This window comes from Apteryx rowi, unplaced genomic scaffold (genome assembly GCF_003343035.1).
Source record: "Apteryx rowi isolate R43461 unplaced genomic scaffold, aptRow1 scaffold_56, whole genome shotgun sequence".
In the NCBI taxonomy this organism is placed as follows: Eukaryota; Metazoa; Chordata; class Aves; order Apterygiformes; family Apterygidae; genus Apteryx; species Apteryx rowi.
Window position 1 is genome coordinate 1,314,982 of NW_020450827.1, and position 25,430 is coordinate 1,340,411.

Below are 25,430 nucleotides of genomic sequence, written 5' to 3' on the forward strand. Positions count from 1 at the left end.
GGACACTGAGCATAAAAATAGGAATATCTGTTATTGGAATAGTGAATTTAGAAACATACTGTAAAAGGAGAACTTGATGTTGTCAGGCTTAAATGAGTTGCTGTTAGATTGAAACCTTAACAGGTTACAGGATTCTTGTACCTTCCTTTCAAGCAGGTGGTGCTGACTGCAGCACTGTGTGTGTGATCCAGTTTGGTATTTCCAGGTCAAAGAGGTAAAATACAGACAGTGGAAGTGGAATACGAAGAAGGAGGTGTTCTTTCTACTTCCTTGCAGTTAACAAGAATTTATGAAGTGTCTGCTTTCATCCCCCCCCCCCCCCCCCAGATTGCTTTTTAGGAAGTGTAATATGTTTAATATGTTTGTTTATGTTGATGGGTAAACAGCCCTAAGGATAGATCTCTGGGTTTTGGGGGGGGTTGTTTTTTGCGCTTTGTGTGGTGGTTTTTTGGTTTTTGTTTTTTTTTTTCCTTCCCCTCTCTGTGCTATGTGGTAGAGAAGGCCATTAGGCTTAAGACCTCTCTTAGTTGTGAGTGTGACCAAGTGCAACCTCATGAAGATACTTTAGATTCTCTTTGTGACTTCAAGTCAATAGCAGATGTGCTGCTGGAAGATGTATGTTAGTAAACACCAAGTTATTGGGCTTCTCGCCTGTGTTACAGAGGCCAGACTAAGGAATCTAATGGTCCATTTTGGCCTTAAAAATCTATGTACAAAAGCACAACTCAAGCAGTGATACCAGATGCTTCCTTTGCAATGAGCCTGCCAAGCACTAAATCCACATAGGAAATTAAAATTCATTCAAGACCAAACTTGGTGTCAAAAAATGCCTTCTCTATTTCTGCTTTGTTTCAGCTACTTCCTTTGCATCTGTTTGTGTTTGTTCTAATGTTTCTGGCTCAAGATGAACCTGAACTGCAAAATTTGGATCCAGATCTGAACTCTTTCAAAAGTTTGGGGGTGTTTGGTTCTGGGTCTTTGGCATAGCCCTGTTATAAGAGGGAGCAGCTGCATAGTTTGGATTTGATACAGGTTCTTTTCTGACTCTTGCAGACACCGCTGGAAAAGACAAGGAATTTGAGTGCCCAAATAACTTCTTGCTTTTTTTTTTTTAATTCCTTCGTTAGACTTTTTTTTTCTCTCTCCTTGGAATCAGTTTCCTCACTCTTACAATGCAGTGTCTCCTGTTTGCTTTGGTTGTTTCATAAAAGTGTAATGGAGGCATTAATTAAGCTGTACAACATTTAGGGAATGCCTAGATGCGTAAACTAGCTAGTTTTGCACCAGTTCTGAAATAGAAACTGTATAGCATGCTTAGCATGGCCCAAAGCCGAAGCTAATAAGCTCTCTTGAGAGAAAAAGTATTTTAGCTTGGGCTCAGTGCTTGATCTAATGTGTCTGTGTAGTTTGGGGTTCAGATTTGGCATATATCCAGCTGGCTCTTCAATGTGGGCAGAATGACCTTGCCTTTGCTTTAAAAATACTATGTTAGAAATATCCTCAGTGAATTGAAGGCTGTACGGGGGCTACCCCACCTGCCAGTAAAACATTGCTGTTTCAGAGTGAAGCTGTCAGGTGATTCACAGAAATAATCTGTTAATTTGGATCAAATTGTTTATGCTTTACTCTGTCATATGGGTTTTTGCTGCTGTAAAGTCTTCAGTACAGTTCTTAAAAATGAATACTGTAGGAACAACTTTGTAAGCTGTTGTGCTTGGGGATATTATTACAAAATTTTCTTGAATTTTTATCAAGGGTCACAAAAAGCAAAAGCTGAAGTTGGAATAGATGTTTACTGATAAGAGCCTACATTCTTCAACTAGCTTCATTGTGCTTCGAGGGCTGGGAGGGAGGCTTTGTCTGTACTGGAAGGTTCTGAGACAAATAATTAGAGGGGGGAAGAGACAGATAAATCCATTATGGAACCTGGTCCAGAATCCTATTTTCCTATCCCCAAAGTAGAAATCTGGAACACCCAAGCTTCTGAGGGAATGTCAGTAGTTGGAAGTATTCCTAGAGCCCTTATCTTTTGGGGCTTTTGATTCATGACTAGCATACAAATCACAACAAGCAATATAATGCCTGGAATTGCTGATGAGCAACTGACTATTTTTTCTTTAAATGTGACAAGAGCACAGGGAGTTGTTGAGAAGTTTTGACATTTGATGAAGACAGGAAGGGTATTTCTCTCTCTCTCTCTCTCTCTCTCTCTCTCTCTCTCTCTCTCTCTCTCTCTCTCTCTTTATTTTCCCAAAAGGATTCATAGTTTTTCATCCTTAACCGTAACTGCTCAGATGTGCAATGCTTTATAGTGAAGCCTGTGATGAACCTGCCACCTAACTATAAAGACAAACCTGTTCCTGAACAGATCTTAAAGTAATTTCCTTTTCCCTCAACATTTACTCTATATTTTTTCTCAAGTAGCATAGGCACAAGGTAGAGTGCCTTTGTTTCTCATCTACAGATTTGTTTCACAGTCCAGTTTAAACTTCTTTATTTTTGAAAAGAAACAAAAGAACATTAGTGCAAGGAGGATGGAAGGTGAGAAGACTCACTATTTACTCTTCTTCTTTGTAGCTACTACAGAGCAAACGAGGTACAGCAGTTCACCCATTCCCGGCCATTCAGGAAAGGAGAAAAAGATCCAGAGAATGAATTCGCTGTGAGTCCTTCACATCTAATTCCAACTGCCTGGAGTGTTTGCAATGAGAAAACTGTTCTGTGTATTTATTTATTATTATATGAGTGGCATTTTGAACAGCAGTGTCACAATTTCTTTTTCTCTGCCTGTGGCAATGGAATTTGGTTATTAAAATGCAGGAGGAGCAATGGGCTGCGCTTTATATTGCAATCTTTAGGCAGAGCCAATCTGGTATGTTGAGGGACTCCGTAGCTGAAGCTGTAATGCTCAAAATCCTTGATCTAGGAGCCATAAATATTGTGTGCTCTAACTGCAGTTTCCTGTAGAGTACAGCTGTGTGCCTGGTGAATTGTGGCTGTCCTTAAAAAAAGCCAACCTTTAACCATGAAGGATAGGTTCAAGTTTAGGCCAACTTTTAAGATTTGCAGTGGAGAGTGAGCCATGGGTGTAGCATATTAGCATGTTTTCTGCTGCTGTGAGGCATATTGTTGCTTACATGTACTGGCTGCGCATGATGCATGTAGCTCTAGGTAAATGTGTTGTAATCACGCTCCTACTGGTAGTGGTCCGCACAGGAGAACAGCCTACTGTTGCTTTATTGGTACTATCTAAATAATAGAGGTGGTATTTGCTGCCAAAAACACTGAGTTCCATCCCAATTAATGAAATGTGAAAATCATTGCATCAGTCCTGCCTGCTAGTGCTGGAAGCCTGGTTCCATGCTGTAGTACAGGAGAGAATTGAACTGGAAGACTAGTATTTTCCTCATATCTTGGAATTTTTTTCTTCTCTAACTAGACTATGTGGATAGAAAGGACAACCTACACAACAGCTTATTCATTCCCAGGCATCCTCAAGTGGTTTGAAGTCAAGCAGATTACAACGGTGAGTTCTGCATGTGGGCTGGATCTCAGCCCACCGAATTTTTACTGGAGTAGAGTCTTGCAACATTTAGGACTACCTCTTCCACTGTTAGATGTGACACACCAATAGCTTCTGCTTTAGACAAAAGCAAATGTGTATCTTGCTTGACATGTTTGTATTTTTATACCATTCTGCGGAAGCTCTACCCCAGGCAATAAAGTTCTACATTGACTGTATCGTGCACGGGGGAGTGGTTACTTCTGTAACACGCCGCACAGTCAGCAGCCAGTTCCTAAACTGTTGCTTCTCCAGGGTTAGGCGTGAGGTCATTCTTGCATTTATCTCTCTGAATGGCAAAACAGCAGAGGGAGTCCAAAATCCTCTGCTGGAAACTATTGGGCTACCATTCATATGTGGGAGCCACTTAATGTAATATTCAGCGGAGGAGAATGAAGGTTTATTCCAGTTCTTCTTTCTCTCAGGAAGAGATCAGCCCCTTGGAGAACGCCATAGAAACCATGGAGCTAACCAATGAGAAAATTAGCAACATTGTCCAGCAGCATGTCTGGGACCGGAGTCTTCCTGTACATCCTCTTTCTATGCTCCTGAATGGGATTGTGGACCCAGCAGTCATGGGGGGATATACCAACTATGAAAAGGTTATTTTTCATATTTATCTGTAGCTCAGTCATGGGAGAAATGAGTTCAATTCTCAACTGTTACTCAGATTTAGTGTACTCTGTAGCTTTATCTGCATCTGTTCAAAACTCAAAGATGGAGAGAAAAGAACAAGGATGAGAGATTTCCACTAAACTGGAATGTGGAAACCCCCCACATCTTGTGTTTAGTTTCAGAGCTGTGCACTGCTGTAGAATTAAGGAGTGATCCACCTCTTTTGGGCCTCATTTTCTGGTCTTTACAATGGTGAAAACATGGCCCTGCCTCGTGGAGGCATTGTGAGGTGCATCGTTATCCCAGTGGACTGTGCAAGTACCAGAAATGGAAGCAAAAGGGCTTATGTTTCTCTATTGTATTAATATAGAATGATAAAGCAGATAAGGATTTTTCTTTCCAGCTGATATTCTGTCTTTGTAGTGTTGCAACAAAGGGCATATATTTCAGAATAAAAGCAGCCTTCACCGCCCAGGTTTGTTCAGTTGTTGGCATGGTGTATGTTCTTCTTCAGTTATGATGTTTAACTTAAGCTGTTTATTCCCGGTATCTAAGTATGGTACCCCAGCATGAAATATATTGCTTATTTCCATGTATTGAATTGATGATGTTAAAATATGTTTAATTTTTTTCAGATGTGTTGCAGTCACATGAAATGAAGTACAAAAGTTAAATGGGAGAGGGTCTGATTTGTCTAGGGTATAACTCTCCTCATTCCAGAGGAGCTGCATACTTCACTGGGGTGAATTTGGCCCTAAATACTCTCATTTTATGAATTAAAGTTGACATAAAGTTTAGAATTACAAAAGTGGGAAAGCAGTTAAAACTAGGAAATGCAAAGTATCTGTAACCACATCTGGAAATACTCATTTCTGGTTCATATTTTCCTATTTCAGCTAAAGATCAGCAGAGAACACTTGGCTTTTGTGGGCGACCAGAATCTTGAGTTTTAATTGTTTCATTGTAGCCAGAAGCCAAAGTCTGCATTTTTAACATGGGCTTTCTTCTTGCAATAATTAAACACTTTCAAGAAAAATCCATTGGGACCTACCCAGCAGTCCTTTCACAGGCTAACCTCCTCTTGACATTAGCCTGTTTCAGAATCATACCAGTAGGCCTATAAACACTTGTGCATACCGTCCAGCTAATGGAATGCAGAACTAAAAAACGTTTGCACAGGCTGAAATAGGTCAGAGACGCGTTTTATAACTGAAGGAAAAATTTTTAAGTATTTTATCTAGGAAAAGAAAAATTAAATTACTCTGACTGGGAGTTATGCTACATTTCAAGGCAATGCTCTATAGCACGTAGTGCGAATTGGCACAGTTTTAAGGCTTCAGTCCAGAAAAGTGTACATGCATTTGTTCAACTTTAAGCCCATACATGAGTCTATTGATTAAAGGTAAATACACACAGAAGTGTAGAGTACAGGTACTTCACTGAACCAAAAATACGAGTCAAAATCTCAACACAGTCTTAGTTCTACTAACTCTTCATAACAAGCCCCATGCAAAATGTTGTATGGAAGGTTTTGAATCATAGTGCTGAAAGAAATCGCAGGCAAGAGATGGCCGGTTCACCTTTCTGCAGCTGAGGTTAGGTTGTTTGCATGTAGTTGTGTACTGTAGGTTATAGAATCCTAAAAGTGAAAGGGACTTCTTAAATGAGAACCCTGAGACTGGTTCTGGTACTCACATTTGAATGACAAGTAATGTAACCATGTAACCTTGATTATTCAAATCAATACTATTTTATGAGAATGGAATTGGAATTGAAAAAAAAAAAAAAAACCCTTCTGATGAAGTAACTGCAGTTTTTCATGTATCAGTGATTCAAAGAAAAAATAGTAATTTTATTTTATTTATTTATTTTTTTACACAAAAGAGAAGTCTTTTTTTCTGTTTTCGACAAATAATCATGGTTCTTCACTTTCTCCTTCAGCTTTATGACAAGGAGAAACTAAAAACAATCTTGTTATGAGGAATAAGAGCAATGAATTGCTCTTTAAGTGCAGGGATCTTTGTCTCTTACTCAAAGCTAGCTGTGAAAGTATCAGTCTCTGATATCATCTTCTCTTTTCTTTACTTTCAGGCCTTTTTCACAGAAAAGTATCTTGAAGAACATCCTGAAGACCAAGATAAAGTTGAACTGCTTAAGGAATTAATTGCTTTACAGGTATCATGTTGTGAAAGATGGGAAAGATGTGTGTTAGTGCAGATGTTTCTGTTTTTCCAGCATTATTGTTTTGGAGGAGAGACTGTAGATAAATACTATAAGAACAAGTCTTGGTATGCGTACAGGATTTTTTTTTTTTTTTTAAAGGAGAACTGTCTGTTGTAAAATTGTGGTCTAGAATATTCCACTTACCTTGCGTTGCTCCGAACTGTTACTCTGGAATATTTGCCAGTGTGGCATAGATTTTTCTTTTTTTTTTCCTTATGAATCTAACAAAGTATCTATTACCTTTCCTATGAAATCATCAGACCTAATATTTTGTCGCTCTGACCATTAAAGTTGTCTATTTTCACCTGCATAGCAGTGAAAATTTGTCCTGTTTTTGTAATGCAAATTCCATCCATGCAAATTATTTACCAGTTTTTGTACCTTTCCATACAACAGAGGCAAGTTGAAGCTACTTCACAATCTCATTGCTTTGCAGGCCAAGGGAGTGATGTTCTAACATTTTACATGCCGTGTATACCAAAGCAGAATATAGAATCTGTATCAGGAAGGAGGACACATAGGTATGGGTGGGGAAAGAGCTCATATTTCTTTGTAGTACACATACAGAGTTCAGATAGTCAAGTTACTGTAGTGCACAAGTTATGAGTCAGTAACTGAGCTTCAGTACTGTATGACTGCTTTTCTCCTCTGCAAACTTAAAACACATTGACTTTAAATCCATTAATTGCGTCTGAGATGTGTTAATAGGTGTAGAAAATTCTCTCCTGCAGCAGGAGAGCTTATGGGTCCTTTCAGAGCAAAAGTTTTGCTGCTGCTTTCAGATGCCGTTGTTGGCAGAAGGGATTAGGATCCATGGTGAGAAGCTGACTGAACAGCTGAAGCCTCTACACGAGAGACTGACTGCCTGCTTCAAAGAGCTGAAGAGGAAGGTGGAGAAGCAATATGGTGTAATAACTTTGGTAAACATATCTTGTTGTCTAGTATTTTGCCTTAAAAGAACACACTCAGATACTCCTCTCCTCTTCCAGCTTGTAAGTTAGCGTTACCTGATTTATCATAAGTGTGTTTGTCTGCAGCGTCCCTCCCTCACCGAAAGGAAACAGAGCAGGTCAGGCTCTGTTGTGTTGCCCTACATCATGTCTTCCACACTGAGACGGCTCTCTGTGACATCTGTGGCCTCTTCTGTGATCTCTACATCTTCCACATCATCTGACAGCACTTCTTCCAGACCAGGTTCAGACGGGTTAGTAGTCAGCTTTTAAACGTGATTTACAGGAGTGGGGATATGCTTTTGCCACAGTGGGTTATTTTATGGTATTCTCGAAAGATGAGGCTTCTCAATATAATTAGTCACTTTTAAAATGAAGAATTGTTCCATAAAAATAATAATACCTATGCCTTTAGAGAGCTTTAAATGGAGGTCAAATTATTCTGTTTTACAGATAGGGATTTTGAAGCATACAAAGAGATAGATCCGGGAATTAAACCCAGAATTCTCTGCCTTTTGAGACCCAATTCCTTATGTAATACCGAGAAAGGATGTAGGCAGTGTATTTCAGATGTATGCTATTTCTATTCCCCTGGGATCCTGGAAAACAGAGGAGTAAGATTACTGTCATGTGATTTAGTTCAGTGTGGTCTGCAAAGAGATGTATAGCCATATGGTACTAGTTCCACCCCCTTGTTTGCAGCTGCTTACATGGTATTAAAAGGAGCTTCCATACATCTTCCTGCTGTTACTTCTTTGCATCTACTTTATATCTGTTATTGCCGGGGAGTCTAGATGACTTGTTCAAGGTAACACAGCAGACTGAGTGGCACAGATCAGCATAAAATGCTGATCTTACTCCCTCTGCAAGTAGGTCACGCTTTGTCCTGTACATAAGCCATAATACTCAAAATTGCTTGAGTAACTTAAGAGCAGAAATTTTGCTGAGAATTCCTATGTCCTAATTAAAGTTTTCCACAATAACCTCTTACACACAATAAAAGATCACATCCTTTTCACAGATAATACGTGAAATGACTTGACTGGACTAATGTTTCTTGTTTTTTCACTTTTTCGGTGTGGGCTGCAGATCTATTCTGGAGCCTCTTTTGGAGAGAAGAACATCAACAGCTTCCAGAGCTGAGGAACTGCCCATAAAAGATGATGTTGATAACTGGATTAACAAAGTCAAGCGGAAGGACAGGAGTACTAGCAAGTCTCAGGGTCTTGTAGAGAAGGAGCCAGAAACCGAACTGACTTCCAAAATGGTAAAAATAATAGTAATAATAATAAAATCCACAGCAGGAGATTTTAGTGTTTCCTTTGCTTTCAGGCATGCTTGCCATTGGGAACTTCATTAAATACTGGGAGGGGTTCAAATACCAAAAGCATTGGTCATCTGAGTAATTGCTTGCTTTTTTTATTTGGAAAACTTGTGTCACAGACTGAACTGCAGTTTGACTTAAAGTACAGATTTGAAACATGAGGCACTGATGTTTCATCTAGGTACTCAGTACCCTCCTTTCTTACAGGAGTTGAAGACTATGCAATACACTCAGCACCACGCAGAATTGTTCTGCTTGTGTTGGAGCAAGTAGATATTGCTAGCCCACTCAAAATCCAGCTGGCAAGCCAGATGCTCAGCTGCTATCAGTCAGCATCACTGCACGAATCAAATGTACTACAAGGTGAAGATCAGTTTGAGAGATCTGGGAATTGAAAAAGGATAGTCTGGTAGTTAGGTCACCAGCCTGGACTTTGAAAAACTCATTGTCTAAGTTTGTACTCTGCTACAAACCGCCTGCATGAGTATTTACTCTTTGAGCAAATCATTTGCAAAAGAGGAATAAAAGACTCTCCACCCTGACAGTGTTGTAACAAGGAATATATTGGAGACTGTTAAGCATTCAGGTTGACAGTGGGGTCCCGGTAATCACCTAATATGTATAGATAAGTTTCAGCTCAGAAGCAGAATTGTATGACCTTGGAGTATTATCCTGACTTATGCTAAGACTACATTACACTGTCAGAGTACCTGAGAATTAGGCATCGGAGTATTTAAGCTGGTGGCTCAGTAATACTTATTTGACCTAACATACTCTGTTTAAATAATTAACAGTTCTTTCCTTTCCCTCCCCAGCTCTCAGAGCTGAATCTGGCAGGAACGGGTTACATTGCTGTAGATTCAGGAATTCTCATCAAATCTGAGTGACGCTGCCAGCACTTGGAGGCTGCAGAATATTTCTAAAGAGGGGAACTGTGGCTCTAGAATCCATTTGATATTGACAGGCTTTCCACCCAAGAAGAGAGTCTCAGGTTGTAAATATTAATGATTCAGGATGCCTGGCCCTCTGCCTTTGAAGTGCTGCTGTTGAATTAAATGGGTTTAACCCACAAACTGTGATGTCAGCTGCTGATCACTTTATTAAGTAAAACTAGTAGAAAAAGATCTGGAAGAAAGCCCACTTGTATCAACCAGTTTCCTAGGGCAGTAAGACTTGTCTGAGATTTGCATTGCAGAGAGCTGAGAGATGCAAAACAGAACTCCTGCCCTCTTTCTCCCCCAATATCTCTAAGGGCAAATTGCATGTGTGATCAGCTTACTGAAGCATATGAGCAGTTAAGGGTTATGTTCATGCTGAAGAACATTGTGAAGCACACAGAAAACTGTTTTTTATAGCTGGTCTGTTCTGTAGCTGTATGGTGCAGCACAGAAGTTAGGCAGGCTAATATGCAGCTCTTGACTAAGTTGCTTGGGAGCTAGAAAGCCAGAGGGAACCGAAGGCTTGCTGTATGTCCAACAGCTTTGGTATTTATATGTTTTATATTCATTGTATACCAATGTGTTGTCCCTTCTGTGCTGTGAGAAATACTCCATTGCTCAATGATGGAGATAGAGCATTAATGTCTAAAAGAGCCCATTGACTTCAATTACATATGCGAGCATGCGAGCATGACAACCTTCTCTGTAAAGCAATAAAGTAATATTTAAATGGACCAAAATATTTCATATAGTGGACTCTTGGGACCATATTCAGATGGCCTAAATTCTACCTCTGTCTCTTTGGCTAGTACTTCCTTTTGGCTACCTCCAAATCTTTAGGCATGTCCTGCCAGTAGGGAACCCTGGGCACAGGGATTGAGGTGGAATTTAGACTGTGAATAAAGCTACTGATGGCTGTTAAATTACTGACATGTATAACTAATAGGAAGAAAATTTGTTGATTGAAGGGAAGCTGAATACTGCAGTCTCCACATCACATCAAGCTGGCCAAAGCACCATCCATCACTACAGACAGTTAAGACCAAGCAAATTTATGGCAGGTTGTCTATATGAGGACCTCTGTACAAATGTCCCATGGACGATGACTGCACTGTCAGGATGACTAACAGCAGTACCCCATGGTATCTCAGCAGGGTAAAATGTGTGTCATTATGCCCATTTGACAGACTTTTTTTGCTAGTCAAGTAAAACCATTTTCTAGCCTCACCTCCTTCTCTGACCTCTTCCCTTCTTAGTTAATAGACTGAGGTCATTAAAAGCAGATTGCTGTTGCTACCTTGTTAGTAAGGTCCCACAGAAAACTGGATGTGTCATAGCACTGTTTATGCCTTTTGACATGGCTCAGCCAGTTCTGTGGTTGCACTTTGTTTCACCTGAATGCACCTTTCTTTCTTGTACATGGCTCTTCTGGAGCATGTTGATGCCTTTCTGACAGGTCCGGTTATCTGATACGTGTGCAGCAACCTTGCTGACTTCTAAAGGTTTTGTTTACTCTGTTTTTCAACCAGAGCATGTCAGGAAAAGTGCAGAGGCCAAAGAGTCTTCAATTAGGAGACAACAGACTGACTTTGCTTCAGAGTTCTTCATTCCAGCAATCAACGCCACTCAGCCCACCACCCATCACTCCCAAAACCCCAAGAACCCGCAGTAAGTTCTGTAGCCCAGTAATTGGCACATCCTTCAGGGCAGTATCTGTGATAGTAGGAATCACCATTTGCTGAGGTAACCTCACTTTGAGAAGTTGGGGATGAAGGAAAGAACTACTTTGAAGTAGTTTACTGAAAGCAACCCCAGGCTGTTAATGCTTTTGTAGAAATTTTTGTCATGTAACATTACTTGGAAGTGTTATCAAAGGGGCTGATATCATACTTGTGAATTACATACCACTTCTCGAAATTAGAAAATCAGATGAACTTCAGATAACACTTTATCTGTTTCAATTTCTGTCTTGCTTTTTTTCTGTATTGACTTGTGGGAAGGAATATTAAATCTCAGGGTGAGCATCGTGTAAATGATGTAGACGTTTTTAAAAACCTGTTGCTCTGGAAATCAAGTCAGATGGCCCAACAGCATGTGTTCTGTTTGTAAAACCAGTTTCTAATCTCAGCTACCATAAATGAGGAATACCTCTGTGAATTTACTGAATAGAAGGGGAATTGCCTCAATTCAGCATCTTGGTTTTGTTTCAGAACAAGTCTGGCTAAATTTTCTGGGCAAGCTTTGAAGGCTTTCATGTTCATTAATGAATAACTACCAGCTCCATCATGTGGCAAAATGTTTTAGGAGGAGACATTCCTATGCTGCTGGAAATTCAGCTAATAAGAGCTGGTACGCCTGAAAGAGAAAGAATTTATCTTGAAGAATTAGCAAAACAAATAATTTGCTGAATACCTTCCTTGCTTATCCAGTAGGCTCTGTAGTTAACTCTGATGCAACATGCAAATATATGTGCAAGGTAAAAATGCAACAACAGTGTCACCACTGAAGACTTCCTTGCTATTCTTGCTGTTTTATTTCTCACTCTACTGTCTCACTCTACTGCTCTCTCTTTTTTTTTTTTAAAGGGACAGAAGTTCATATGTAGAATCTGACTCTTTCCTCTTACATGGATGTAAATTCAGAACAAGTCAACTGTAGATAATGAAATAAACTAGCATAAAACTGGTATGAGAGAATTAAAAAAAAAAATTAAGGGGGGGAGGGGGAAAGAAATACAAAGAAATACAGGAGCAGTATGTGAAAAAGATCTGTGAAAGGAATCTGAAACTTCACTCTTTCACTTAGCAAGTGGGTTTAATTGCTATTAGTAGCAGGACAGCTCCCCAGGAATTCTTCTGAAGTTTGGATAGTTATTTACCCCATCAACCAGAGTTAAAATCAAAGTGAATATTCAGTTTGAGGCCTGGGCTGAAAGGAAAATCCCTTGAACATTCCAGATGTGATAATGGATTCAATTTTCTGTTCTCTCAGGCATACATTTTTCACATAAGCTTAGATTCATTTTATGGAGATAGAACTCTTCTGGGTATTCTGAACTTAAGGGAGATACAACTGTGATTCTGCTTTGACATATCCATTTAAGTTTAGCTACTAAAACAGATCTGTTAGCAGACTTAAAGTGCAAAATATTAAATGATTCTCCCTTAAAATTACATGTGGTCAATCCCATTTCCCACTCCTCTTCAGCCTTCTCTGCCTTAACTACCTTTTTCTGTTGTTGCTTCTAGGTTTTCCCTCACTGCAAGCTGATGGATTGGTAACTGCTAGCTTCCAGAGCATACCACCCCCACCTCCGCCCAAAAGCAAACCCTATGAGAATAGCAACTCAAGGAATTCTGTAGAGGTAAGGAAATGAGATCTGACATTTTTTTGGAAACCAACTTTTGAGAGAGAGGCACTGGTGGAATTTTCCAAGCTGCTTCTAGGGTGGTGCTACTTGAAATTTGTCTAATCATTTTACTGGTTCACTCCCTGAAACCACGAAAGAATAAGAAGCTTTTCACTTAGAGAAGGCTGTCAAGTGCAGTCCCTTTTTCAAGTGAAAGGGTTGTGTTGTCCTTGGTTAGGCAAACTCTCTGATTAAAATATATAGAAAACCAAAAACGCACAATGATTGAAGACTTTAAAAACCATGATCAACATGTAGAATATCACAGTAATGTGTTACTGAGAAAAGAAGAAGGAAGAAGAATTCCCACATTTTCAAAAGCGTTAAAGGACTGTCTCCAATTTTGAGTCCTCAGGTCAGATGAGTCTGATTTTTTGAAGAGTGCATAGCATCAGTCATTTAAAACAGATAACCTGTATTATATCACCATCTTAGCCACAGTCTTTTTCTCAGTTTCATGAAGTCAGTTGCCTTCTAGGACCATTGTATAGCTGCTTTTTTATGCTGTATCACTAGAGTGTCTCTTACAGGATTCCAAATGGTTCGCAGTTCTTAACATGCAGGTACCCTGGTTATGTGTCAGAATCATTTTCTCTGCCCCTGAAGTGCGGATGTTTATGGTATGAAGCTGTAATTGCTTACTAGTGCACAGCAGCAGAAAGCGTACTTTTGGAACTGTGAAAAGGATGGTTATCTTCCCCAGTCAAATTTGCAAAGGGGACTTAGCATAATAAGCTGAACTGGAACTTGACCAAAAATAGTGAATTCAAAGAATGGTCAGACTTTACATCCAGTCCAAAAGATGCTAAAGATGTTACCTCTGGCAGCACTGGAAAGCACCAAAACAGTTGACTGTTTACTTTTGATAGAGATAACACCTGCATAAAGCCCTGAAACATGGAATAAATGGGAGATTTTTCTACGCGAACCTTCACCTGGTCAGAATTGACTGAGCTTCTGAAAAGGGGCGGTATAGTGACTGTAGGTGGTGTGACTGCACAAAATATGCCAGCTCTAGGAATGCTGTGGGAGTCGCTGGTTCAAGAGGATTAATAAAGATATTCCTTCCCTCGAGTCTTGTAAGAAAACTAATTACTAACATGCTCTGGCTCACAATATTGAGCTTGGCTTGCAGCCAAATTGAACGAACTCTTTGGGCTATAAAGAGAGATTGTAAAAGTATTTTCTGAAGGGTTTGGGCACTCTTTTTTGAGTTGACTTCCTTCCTTAGTTAAAATAGTCCCTGAATCTTGGCAGTTTTAAGTTATAGGCTAAGCAAGCTGTAAGCCACACAAGCCTCTTGTTCACCTGACCTTTCACATATCGTTTGTTTACAAGATGCCTCTTGAAGCAGGCAAAGGGAAAACTTGGGAGAACCCACTAATGCAGTTTCCTTCAAGAACAAGGAACACCCTACAAGCCCCTGTCTTGGGCATGAAGGATGTGGAGTTAGTTGCAGCATTCTGATTTGGTAACATTTTACATCCTTTTGGCCCTTACTTGATGCAACTCGCTAGAAAATCATGCCATCAAGATAAAAATAGTTGAACCTTAAAATGCTGAGGGAAAATGGGTTTATTTCCATTTTATTAAAAAACAAAAGATGGGACAGAGGAGCAAAAGACTTTGATTCAGTCAGACTGCAGATCAGAAGCAGAAAGAATCCCAGACTTCCATTCTAGCAGCTGAAGCATATCTGCTTCTGTTATCTCCTGGGGATGTGTGTGTTTGTCCCCTTATTGATTGCATGTAGTACTGAGAGGTTGAATTCGAGGATTTAGTCCTGAAAGAAACGTCAAGTGTAAGACCTTTTGGATTTCTTCTGCTTAGGAAAGAAGAGTGCCTTAACTGCCTGGTCATGGTTTATTTTTCTGTGTATTTTCGTTTTATTTTCTCAGGTTGCCCCACCACTGCCCAGCAGACGTGAAGCCAAACCTCCCCCTCCACCCCCCAAAACCAGAAAATCCAGTGTCCTCTCTTCAGAGCAAGGATTGCAGTGAAGATAGTCACTTGGCTTGCAAAACAGCAAATGCCTGGAGTGAAATGGCTGCTCTCCTTTTACTGACATGCTGGGTTCTCCAACACTAAAGACTAGTAATCTCTCCTCCTATTCCGTTCACTTCCCTTGGAGTTTTTCCTGGGAAATACCAAAAGAAGCTGCTATTGGAACTGTATTCACAACCTCTGATTGACCTTCCCAGTACTGAGACACTAATCACATGGGGGGGAGAAGTCACACTACTAAAATTGCTGTCTTTCCTAGTCTTGTCTGTCCTGGGGTTTTTCTCCAATGCAATTTCATCAGCTCATTCCTAGTGTAAATCTGTCACAGTAGTGATTTTTCTTCAGCGTTTGAACTAAGGTAAGCCACACCATTATGATATGCTTCCTATGGTATTTTCACATAGGTTTATTACAGCCATACAGTTGCTCTAATGCACTGATCCCTCCTCCTGCCCCTGAAAGTGTAGCGAAACCCTGATTCTCATGAAGTGAAACAGATTGCAGCCCTTCCTAGTTGTAAAATATCAGGTCTTGAAATGTCAGGTGCCAGCATATGATGTGCAGTCTCCTAAGATTCTTGATTGCAGGCAGAGACCTGAGCCTTGTTAGCAGAGTAAGTCTCTTTTTTGCTAGTGATCCTATGTATTTAAGGTGAAGACAGACAATTCTGCCTTACAACATCTCTGCTCCAGTAGTGGTAGTTGCTGACTCCTGAGAGTTTAGGTTCACCAGTACTTTGTCATAATTTCACTGCTGATTCTGGTTTTAACACTTGCAAAGCAGTTGATATTCTTCCCTGAATTGTTACCTGCTTGGCTTCTGTACACATCTGGGACATGGTACCATGTGTCATCTTTGTGTTTTTTTTTTAATAGGGTGTAAAAAGTTGCTTCTCTCCTGTGAACATATCAGAATTGGTAGAAGTTGCACTGATACCAGCACTGTATTGATATCAACAACTTCAAGGATGGAGTGCGTGTAGGGCTAGCTATACATCTTGACCTCAGAAACCAAGTTTGATAACTACTGTAACCTATGCTTTGGCTGGCCAAATCCACGCAAACAAACAATCCTCACCGCCTTCCCAACCCCACACCCATTTGTTGCAGTTCTTGCATTTTGTGTTTTATAGCCTTCCTTGGTCTAGTTTTTTAACAAGCACTAGACTTTAAGGAGTCATTTAAATCTGGGATGCATGTGAAAGACTTGACAATTAACCATGAAGTTTGCTGTTGCTTGGATTACTCCAGCTCTCTGCAGCTTTTCCTTGGAGGACAGGATAGTTACGCTGTTATAAGTATGTTATTAATCTAATTCCTCTTTTATTTATTTCCTGCTCTGTCTGGATGTCAGCATCATTCTTTCCATTTGTCTAGAGAGAAAAATGACATGACCTTGATTTTTTTTAATGTTTTTAGATTCATGTGTCTTTTTCTAATGTTTTTAAATTCATATGATCCATTATAGAAAAAGCTGTTGCACACAATTAGAGTAGCCTTTCCTCACAATTGTACAGTGTTTGAAAATTCAGCACAGGTGTCATCCTTATTTATGGATCAGATGGGCCTTAGACTCATTCAGCACTCCTCTATGCCTGAGTTGCCACATGAGGACTGATTAAAAAACAGGACATCACCACTTATGATTAATACCCCTAAAGCTGGCAGATCCATTCTGCACCTTGCAGCTTCTTTTCAGCTACTTGTCTCGGAGTTCAGGCAGCTTAGTTAGAACCGCTGCTCTGCTGGGGTGGGGACTTGCTGTTCTGCAGCAGGCTTACGGATGGTTTGTGCGGCACTTAAGCCAGAAGCAAATTCAGTTTAAAATCCTCTCTTGCAAAATGAATTTCTACTCTGCTCTACTTTTATAAGACTTAGATCACTCCAAATATAGTTACAGCAGCTTTTTTTGCTGTGCTGAGCAGATATTCCTAACCTGCCTATTTCAGAATTAATGCATTGAAGAACTTTCCTCCTCTTTTATTTTTAAACTATGTAATTAAAACTTTCTTTATATACCTCCCCAAAGTTTCAACTGCCAGTTGGTGCCCCATATACCACCAGCTGAAAAGCCAGTGAGGTTCTGAGGATTCTTTTTTTCTTATTTTGATCTGTAAGAATTATTCTTGTCACCTTCAGCCAGAATATTTCATCATGCCATTCTGCCTATGCAAATAGCGTATTTATAAACATAGCTTTTGTAGTTGCTGCTATTTCCACTGTTTTTTTTTCCAGGGAAGGGAAAAATTCACTTGGTTGCTATTGTTCCCTTTCACTATGAGTCTGTGGAAACATGAAAGAGTTTGCCTGCAAAGTCCAGATCCAAAATTTTGGAAGTTCAGAGTTTCTTAAAATTTATCATAAAGAGGAACTAGCTGAGGAATTTGGACCTAATTTTATATCCAAACCCATGCAAAATTGGGGTATTTGCATACAGTTTGTGGCCCATTTCTTTACCATCAGTGTTACTGAAGATTTTGTCATGGGCCGTCTCTTCCAAGAAATGATTTTGCTTATTAACCATAACTGTCATTTAGCTTCTGATTATTTGGAATAGGCTGTGGAGGCGCATTAAAAACTCTGCTGAATATGTACCTTATAATAATAAATATATATACTTTTCTTTTGCAGGTTACTACACCATGAGGTTGAGTCACTTATGTGACTCAAACTGATTTCATTACCTTACTGAAAAATTGAAGTTCTTTAAACCTAGCTAAGGCCTTTTTCAATAAAGCCTTTTTCAGAAGCCAAAACAAAACCCTCAAAAAACCCAAATCTTAGGGTTTTTTTGTTCAGACTGAAGTGTCCTGTCTCCTGTCTTTGTGTGTTCCTTTGGCTTCTGTGCAACTCCAGCTGAAGAAACTTGCAGAAACTGCATTTATTTTGCTGCCCATATGGTTTTGTAACCATATGTAATGAATTTCATTCATTAAAGAGTTGTATCAGATTCACATCACAAAACAGGTTGGAGATGTTTCAAAAGTTGCACTTCAGTCGCATCATGTATATCCACAGTCATGTCTGCTATAGTGCACATACAACTGTCTTCTGGATTGTTGCCTTCTCGGAGGAATCTTTGAAACCTTTCTGGATGACTTGACCATATTTCACCCCCACACTGTGGTGCATTGTAGGACTTGTCAGCTCCTCGCTATGTTCTTGGACATAGACATTACTTGACTTGAAAACCATTGGGTTTTCTTTTCTTTCCGTTTTTGTCCACTTCTTCCTCTTGTAACCTACATCTTCGTTCTGCCACTGCTGCACACACTCAAATTCTTCACTTGAACAAGAACTTTTTGTCTTCAGTGCAAATCTTGCTTAAGGCAGAATGGCAGGATGTAATCTGAGGAAATGTATATATTCACATCACCTACTGTTAATTCAGTCCCTTTCTCCATTCCACATCTGTCAGTTACCTCATTCTTACATGCCTTTCCTCTTCAGAGCAGATTTGCCTCTTAACTCTTTCAATAAGTCAGCAGACGCAAAGGAGACTCTGCAGGAATCCCAGCTAATGGCTTGTCCACTGTAGGGGTCAGGTTTCGGTATTTTAGTTCCAGGTAACTTTTGTGGAGTCTTATTTCCCTGCCTTTCTGATCTGCTTTAGTAACTTTAACTCTTAAATGTATCTTGTGTGCTCACTACATGTTTTTCCTAAAGCAGGGAACTGGCCTGAGCCAAAAGACTTCACTGGGATGAGTCTGACCTCAGAGAAGGATTTTTCAGCTGATCTTTAATGATCCTTAACATAATGCACTTGAACCTTGAGGAGATTTGGTTCTGACTGCTTTTCTGAGTCCATTGTTAGTCCATCTCCCTACCATTTTTTTCTCCCTTCCCCCCCCCTGTTCTTTGCTGTCATTATAGACTAGATTTATGGACAAAATACTTGGTGTATGTAAGTGGTTAATTATCCTCCCCTTGCCCCTACCCCTGGATCATGCAGCTGCCAGTCATCAGGAATATCAACAGTTGCTCTCTCTCTCCTGTGTGCTGCTCCTAGATGCTAGTATCTGAGCTAGCAAGATGCCTGAGTCACCTAGAGAGTCAGGGGAGCAAGTGGGGCTGTTGTTTTAACCCACCCTAATGCAGGCAGAACTTTAGGAAGCTCCAGTGCTTTGTGTAATTTGAGCAGCGCCTGATACAGGCCTCTCATTTATGTTTTGATCTTTGGCTTTTACTTTAGAGCCAAACTCCTTAAAAAGCAGTGAAGATGTTATCTTACTGTCTGCTCTGCCTTGCAATTGCACTGTCTCACCTTAGAGTGTTTCTTGGTTTGCTGTCTGCACGGTTCAGGCTCTTCTTCAGCTGGCCAACAACAAAGGCAGCAAGGAGACTGTTGTAGCTGAGACCTCACCCTTGTTGGAAGGAAAGCGACAACTGTTTGCCTAAAGAGCAGAGGGTGAGAAGGAGACTTCCCCTCCCAAGATGTTTTGGGCATTTTCATGGTAGATTCTCTATACCAGAAAGGGACTTAAAAGTTGGGGGTTTTGTTGGTGGTGACGAAGGGTCATGTTCTCAGCTGATACAAGTCACCATAGCTTCCTTAGAGGTAAAAGCTGAAACTTCTGTACTGTGCCTAAATGATTTAGGGACTTCTTGCCAGTTTTGGGGGGAAAAAAATATTGTCTTCTAAGTGGCAAATTTTTAAAAGCAGCTGGGCATTTAAGTGTGTGAATAAGTGTGGGGCCTCACTGATTCTGATGAAGTGGAATTAAGTGCCCAGATTCTTGTGAAAAATCCCACCAGACCTCTTTTTTTTTTTTCTTTTAAAGTATTGTGATTTTTAGTGTTTTTTGTTTGTTTTGCTACAGTACCTACCTGATTTAAGTTCTGAGATTAAATTCCAGAGATGATCTAAAGTCTCACTGCTTAGTTTTCAAAATAAGAATCATCTTTCCACATGACTTGGATGCTTTTGGAAAAGTCATCTAATATCCTTCAAACTGTAGGGCTAAAAATGGGGGTAGGGGAGCAGTCCATAATGATGTCATTTCTGCATACCAGAAATGAAAGCAAACAGCAGCATTTCTACCAAGTTCGTAGTTATGAATAAAACAAATCTGGAAGTTAAATATCCGGTCTTCAGAGAAGACAAAATCTAATCCCATTTCATAGCCATGCTGTTCAAAGCTAGTGCTAAATTTCAAGTCTTAGAGGATTTTTCTTTCTTTCGAGAAATATGCTCAACGCTTGTTTTCTGGAGCTTTTAATTAAAATTTGTCATGCTGTGATAAATTTCTTTAAAAATGTTACAGGCTGTAATCCACATCAGGGGGAGAGAGAAGCAGACAGCTTTCTGTTTCAGAAGATTATTGGATTAGGAAAGGACACTGATTCCAGTGAGAACTGCTCTGTGATCTGCAATGGCAGAAAATACAGTAATGTTTATGTAGCAGTTGTTGAGAGTCTGCATCTAATAACCTTCACACTATGCAGCCCAGTGTATGTTCTGCGGTGAGTGATTAACAGCAAGTTAGACTCATAGTGATAATGGCTCAAATTTTCTCTCCTTATTTATTTAATATAATTGTAAATGAAAGTATTGATATCTGTAATTTAACTTCATTTTTTGTAGTAAAAACATTCCTGATAATTACTGCTTCCCTTCTTCAACTTTTTTTTTTTTTTTTTTAATTAAAAGCTTCTCTATCTTATATTTACTATTGTAGACCAAATTATCTAGTGGACCAGGGTGAGCTTTTCCTAGGACTGCATCAGAAACAAAAATTTATAAATAATGTGGTTCAATTGATGGCATGGCAGGACTTGGGCTTTTTAAAAGCACGTGAGATTCACCTAATTCTGCTCCTCTTAAAATTCCTATTAATGCTTGCAATGTATATTTAACTGCTTCTGACGCTAACGTACGTTTACTAATTGGAGCAGCTAGGTTTACTAGTATGTGCTCTGGAAAATCTGCCCCCAGTTGATAAAGCCAGGTCATGCTAGTATCTGTGCCTGCATATCGCAGTCTTTGAGGGGTGCTTTCCAGAATGGCAGTATGGAAAATCGAGTCTGGTAAGCACCCTGAGGATAGTGTGCATCTGCACTGTAGCAAGTACGTAAAGGATTCACAACTGCTTGGAAAGAGAGGAGTAAAAAACAACAAAACAAAACAAAACAAAAACTTGTTTGTATGGTGTTTGTCTGACTGTTCTGATCTAAGGCTGTCATTGAAAACACTAAATGTGCATGTCTGCATACTTTGAAACTTTCAGAAACATGGTCTCCAGTTTTTGTTTGTTTTATACAGAGGTATACGACTTTTAAACTGCTTTGGAGAAAAAGTAGGAGCTAAGCTTTGGAACAGGAGTCTGAATTTCTAGGTAAATGGCATGATTCACTAAGACTGTAAAGCAAGATGTATAAATTTTTTGTGTTTTTTTTTTTTAAATGTATTAACTACTGTAAAATTTGTAAATACTTTTTTTAGAATAAATGTAGTTTTTGAGTGAACCGACAAAAAAAGACCGGTTAAAAACGTTCTTCGTACATGCATAGATTACTGAAGTGTGAGTGGAATTGCATTCCAACAGTAAGTTTATCTCTGAGTTTTTAAAAAAAGCTTGTATTACCATCATATCTAGAGACTCTGAGATCAGACAGTGCCTCTGCCTGGGCGTTGTCTGTACATGTGAAACAAAAGCTGTCAGGTTTGAGTTTTCCTTGCAGGCCATGATGCAGATGATGTTATGCTACTGAGTTCCTGCCACTGCACTAGACTGTGTTCTCTTTACCTATAAGCTAGTATTCTACACAACAATATCTTCCACAATTTACATGTAACTTCAGAATATTTATTCACATAATGCAATCTACGCAGAGGTCATCTTAGGAGGAATTGTTTTTAACATTGCTTTCAAATTTTACTCCGAGTTCATTGTTCCATTTGACTTTGGTTTAAATCTTCTTCCGGCTAGCTTGTCCTTCAATCAGACTTGCCTGTAAACACACATTATATACTTTGTTTAGAAGGAAAAAAGTTACATTGATGGAATTTTAAAGCGTGGTCAGATGCTGAAATGTTTGTATTATGATCTTGATTGGAAGGAGGATTAGAATGACATCAAACTGACCCAAGCTGATCTCTGTGCCACCTGCGTGTGGATCTGAACATGGCGTAATGTAACTGACACTTATAATAGCCCTTTTCATCCCAAAGTGCATGCCCAACTTTACATCTGTTAATGGGCCCCCCACTGCAGCACTTCTTGGAGTACAACCCAACAGCTGTTGAACAGTACGTTGTGGCAGCAGTTTAGGACAAGAAGCATGAGCTTATCCAAAGCGTCAGTATGTGAAATGTCTCTGTGAGCTCAGCAGTTGGTCAGGATACCAGAGACGAGAAAGCTACGCTTGCAGAAGTGTTAGAGGGTTATTAGAGTGTGGGAAATTTGCCCTGTTACCATTCCATGGCAAACCTTAGTGCTGTTAGAAGGGAAAACATGTTCTTTTATCACATCCTACTGGATCTGGTCTTCTACTGGAACGTTTGTTTACATTATTGTCTCTGAGTTGATAGGTGGAGGTGTTTTGGATAGAAATGCTCCCTGAATATGCTTTTTCCTTCTGTGTCTTAGCTAGGTGTATCTTTATTTGCACACACTATTAGCTTCTCCAGGAAATGATGAAGATAAGTTGAAAAGTTTTTTCCATGGGGTGGACCATTTCCTGACACTTCCCCTCTCATTGCATAACATTCCTGTAGCAACTCCAGGAATGTGTTACACTGGAAAAGCTGCATCTGGAAAAGGTTTAATTTGTTTTCACTGTCATTAAGCAGTTAAAAAAAAAAAAAAAAAGGAGAAGGCCACATGATTCAGAATATGCTACAGGAGTAAGAGATGCAAAATAAATCTAAAAAAACACTTTTTATACTTATCATGCACGATTACCAGCAATTTCCAACCAGCAAACCTAAACATCCAGTTGGGTAGCCTTCAGCTCTGCAAAGGAAAGCTAAGTTTCCCTGAGTGAGCAAGAGATATCAAAGAACTCATCTGAAATATTCTGACATTTTTTCTGGTATCTCTTCCCTGCCTAATATAGTCTCTTGCAATAAAAAAAGATATGTAAGCACCTTAAGTTACTGTGGTTGGCTCTTCATACTGCCAATAGTGCTATTGGAAGCCAGAGATGTAGATGAATGCCCCACAATGATATGTTCAGTACAAACATGATTAAAGATGATCTTAAAAAAAAAAAAAAAAAAAAGGAGTTTAGGTAATTTCTGCATGAAAATCCAAATGAAGTCAAACTCTTCAGTGTGCTTTAGCGTGTTTGAGTTTATGAGCCTTTGTTCAGACCAGCCTTTCCTCAGTGAAAGGCAAGAGTATGTAGTTGATTTTTTTTTATTTTTTTTTTAACACTTCAAAAATGAAGTAGAGATGGTTGAGTGTCTCAATTTTTAGGAGCAGCTCAGAGTCACTTCCCAGAAAGTAGTGAGCATCTGCCCTAGTTAAGGTGCTGTTATATTAATTAAAGAGCACATTTTTGCTTGAGTGTTCTTTTTGTGGCAGTTAGTCTGTACACAGTCTCTGCTGTCATTGCATTACAGCATCTAATGGAAAATACATTTCCCAGTCTAGGGACCTTGGGAGCAGCAGCTTCCATATGGCCTGATCCTTCAGCTGGCAAAGTGTGCCTTTGAAGTTAAGCATCTGCGAATGCTGCAAAGATTTGGAATGAAGGTAGAATGTATTTCACTCCTTTTATTTTTTTTGTTTTTAATTTGGTGAGTAATGACCTTACTAGAATGGGAGCATCAAGATTAATGCAGTCCTGTTCTTGGACTGTGATTCTGAGGTACTAGATAATAATGCAGATAATAAAGGCAGAGTCAATATTGCCACATATGAACTGAACTTAGATGCCTTTTCCTCCTCCTCCACCCCTTTTTCTCCCCCCTCTCTGCCCTTTCCCAGCTTGAGACAGTCCCTTAATTTTCCCATAGTGCTAAACAAACGTTACTTACCAGGGCTCCCTTCAGATCACTAAACCTGGAATGCTGATAGGGGCCTGGGCATTCAGTCTTCTGCATTTCCTCCAGTTTTTCCATTTGGTTTTCAATCTGAATTGGGAAAGGATATAGCCTTCATGAAAGGAGATTCTTCTTCTAAGGCAAGCCCACCATAGTTGCAGATGAAGATGAAACTGCTCCACTTTACAATTTAAATTCACCTCTTCCCAACTGCTACTACTGTGTTGCAGTAAATTTAAAATTATGATGTAGGAATTGCTATTTTGAGGGACTACAGATGAAGCAATAGAATATTAGAAAGCATGGGGAAAAACAGTGGTGGATGGAGCCTTTCACATCTGCCTTATGACTTGAATACTTCATCTAAGTGGTTACTGTCTAATTGGTTACCACGTGACAGCTGCTCATTGCCACATTCACACTGAAGTGGATGAACGTTGTCATAAAACTGCCATTCAGAATATTGGATGAAAATATGGAGATGGTGAATTCGGGTTTAATTTAGAATTAAAACTTCCATCTTGCCCTTAGAGCAGGCTGCCCGAGATATCTGCGTGTAATAGCTGGTGCAGATCTTGTCAAATGTCATCTTTCCCTAAACTGCATCACTCTTAGCTTTCCGATTAATAAAGAAGTGTGTGTGTATAATATATACGCATACAGCAAAGCCTCTTTCATCTCTGATACTGTCATGGTTGTCTTGCTTGCATCCTGTACATATAAGGTATTCTAGTTAGAAGGACAAGGTTGCTTTAAAATCTAGAACTTACCTCTTGGAATGATTCTACCAGATTTTCAGCGTTCCTTTTCCCCCCTGGTTGTAGGCCATAAGACCAGTGTTGAGCAAAGCAGATTTCCACAGCTGCAATAAGCAGGACGACACTGATGAACATCTTCCTGGACTTCTCCATTCTGTGAGAGAGCAAAACACCTTTCCTATTGTACTGGCATTATAGGTCAATTTCTATCTTACAGAATCATGAAAATGTTACATTTCTGGAGTGACTCTTCAGTTCCAATCTTCTGCATTCCAGTGGTATTATGCCAATGTGTGATCCACAGCTGGATTTTGAGCCCCTCAGAATGCAATTAGCCCATTATCAAAAAACTGATATCTGAAAAAATTGGATGGAGCTCTAAATTAGGTTTTTTAAACACCCTTTCAGAATTTCAGGAGGGCCGGGACCTCAAAGGCTTAATGAAAGTCCCTGCTGGTATTTGACAGATACGTTCAGTTTAGCCAGTTCTAATGTCCCAACTCTTTATAAAAGGGCTCTTTGCATTCTCTTCCAATGCAAGTGACTTCTACTGCAAGCATCTGTAAGGACTAAGTAAAATGGGATGTGGTGTGTTGTTCAAGCACATTACCTGCTTGATGAAAGAAGCTGCAGAATTGCTCCAGCTCCTCCTGTCTCGA

The 25,430-nt window shown here is 39.6% G+C and overlaps 2 protein-coding genes across 8 annotated transcripts in view; one reads left to right on the forward strand and one right to left on the reverse strand.

Annotated features, from left to right (window-relative positions):
* Window positions 1–20,532, forward strand: part of DOCK5 (dedicator of cytokinesis 5) — an 89,761-nt gene extending 69,229 nt beyond the window's left edge. For 4 of the 7 annotated variants that reach the window (XR_003256044.1, XR_003256040.1, XR_003256042.1 and 1 more), the window contains 12 exons: window positions 2,295–2,376; window positions 2,578–2,662; window positions 3,440–3,526; window positions 3,988–4,164; window positions 6,269–6,352; window positions 7,183–7,320; window positions 7,438–7,604; window positions 8,440–8,617; window positions 11,142–11,280; window positions 12,861–12,976; window positions 14,920–15,383; window positions 15,901–20,532. Coding sequence is in view for 2 of the 7 variants with exons in the window: in XM_026081768.1 (XP_025937553.1) it covers window positions 2,295–2,376; window positions 2,578–2,662; window positions 3,440–3,526; window positions 3,988–4,164; window positions 6,269–6,352; window positions 7,183–7,320; window positions 7,438–7,604; window positions 8,440–8,617; window positions 11,142–11,280; window positions 12,861–12,976; window positions 14,920–15,021 (1,355 nt within the window). In the remaining 5 variants the exon portion in view is untranslated. The other 3 variants (XR_003256041.1, XM_026081768.1, XM_026081769.1) reach the window with 3 other exon arrangements.
* Window positions 20,533–20,647: 115 nt separating this feature from the next.
* On the reverse strand, window positions 20,648–25,055 carry GNRH1 (gonadotropin releasing hormone 1). Its single transcript, XM_026081771.1, has 3 exons — window positions 24,784–25,055; window positions 24,008–24,103; window positions 20,648–21,975 (listed from the first exon to the last, which is right to left on the reverse strand). Exons 1-3 carry the CDS (start codon window positions 24,922–24,924, stop codon window positions 21,934–21,936), a joined length of 279 nt encoding a protein of 92 aa, XP_025937556.1. The 5' UTR covers window positions 24,925–25,055; the 3' UTR covers window positions 20,648–21,933.
* Window positions 25,056–25,430: the final 375 nt, after the last annotated feature.

Bases quoted from the DNA above. Each gene is read 5' to 3' on its own strand.
- GNRH1 (XM_026081771.1), bottom strand. From the start codon at position 24,924: ATGGAGAAGTCCAGGAAGATGTTCATCAGTGTCGTCCTGCTTATTGCA. The intron at 24,104-24,783 runs GTAAGTTCTAGA...TTCCCAATTCAG, and splicing joins TGGTAGAATCATTCCAAGAG to ATTGAAAACCAAATGGAAAA. The intron at 21,976-24,007 runs GTAAGTAACGTT...GTGTGTTTACAG, and splicing joins GTGATCTGAAGGGAGCCCTG to GCAAGTCTGATTGAAGGACA.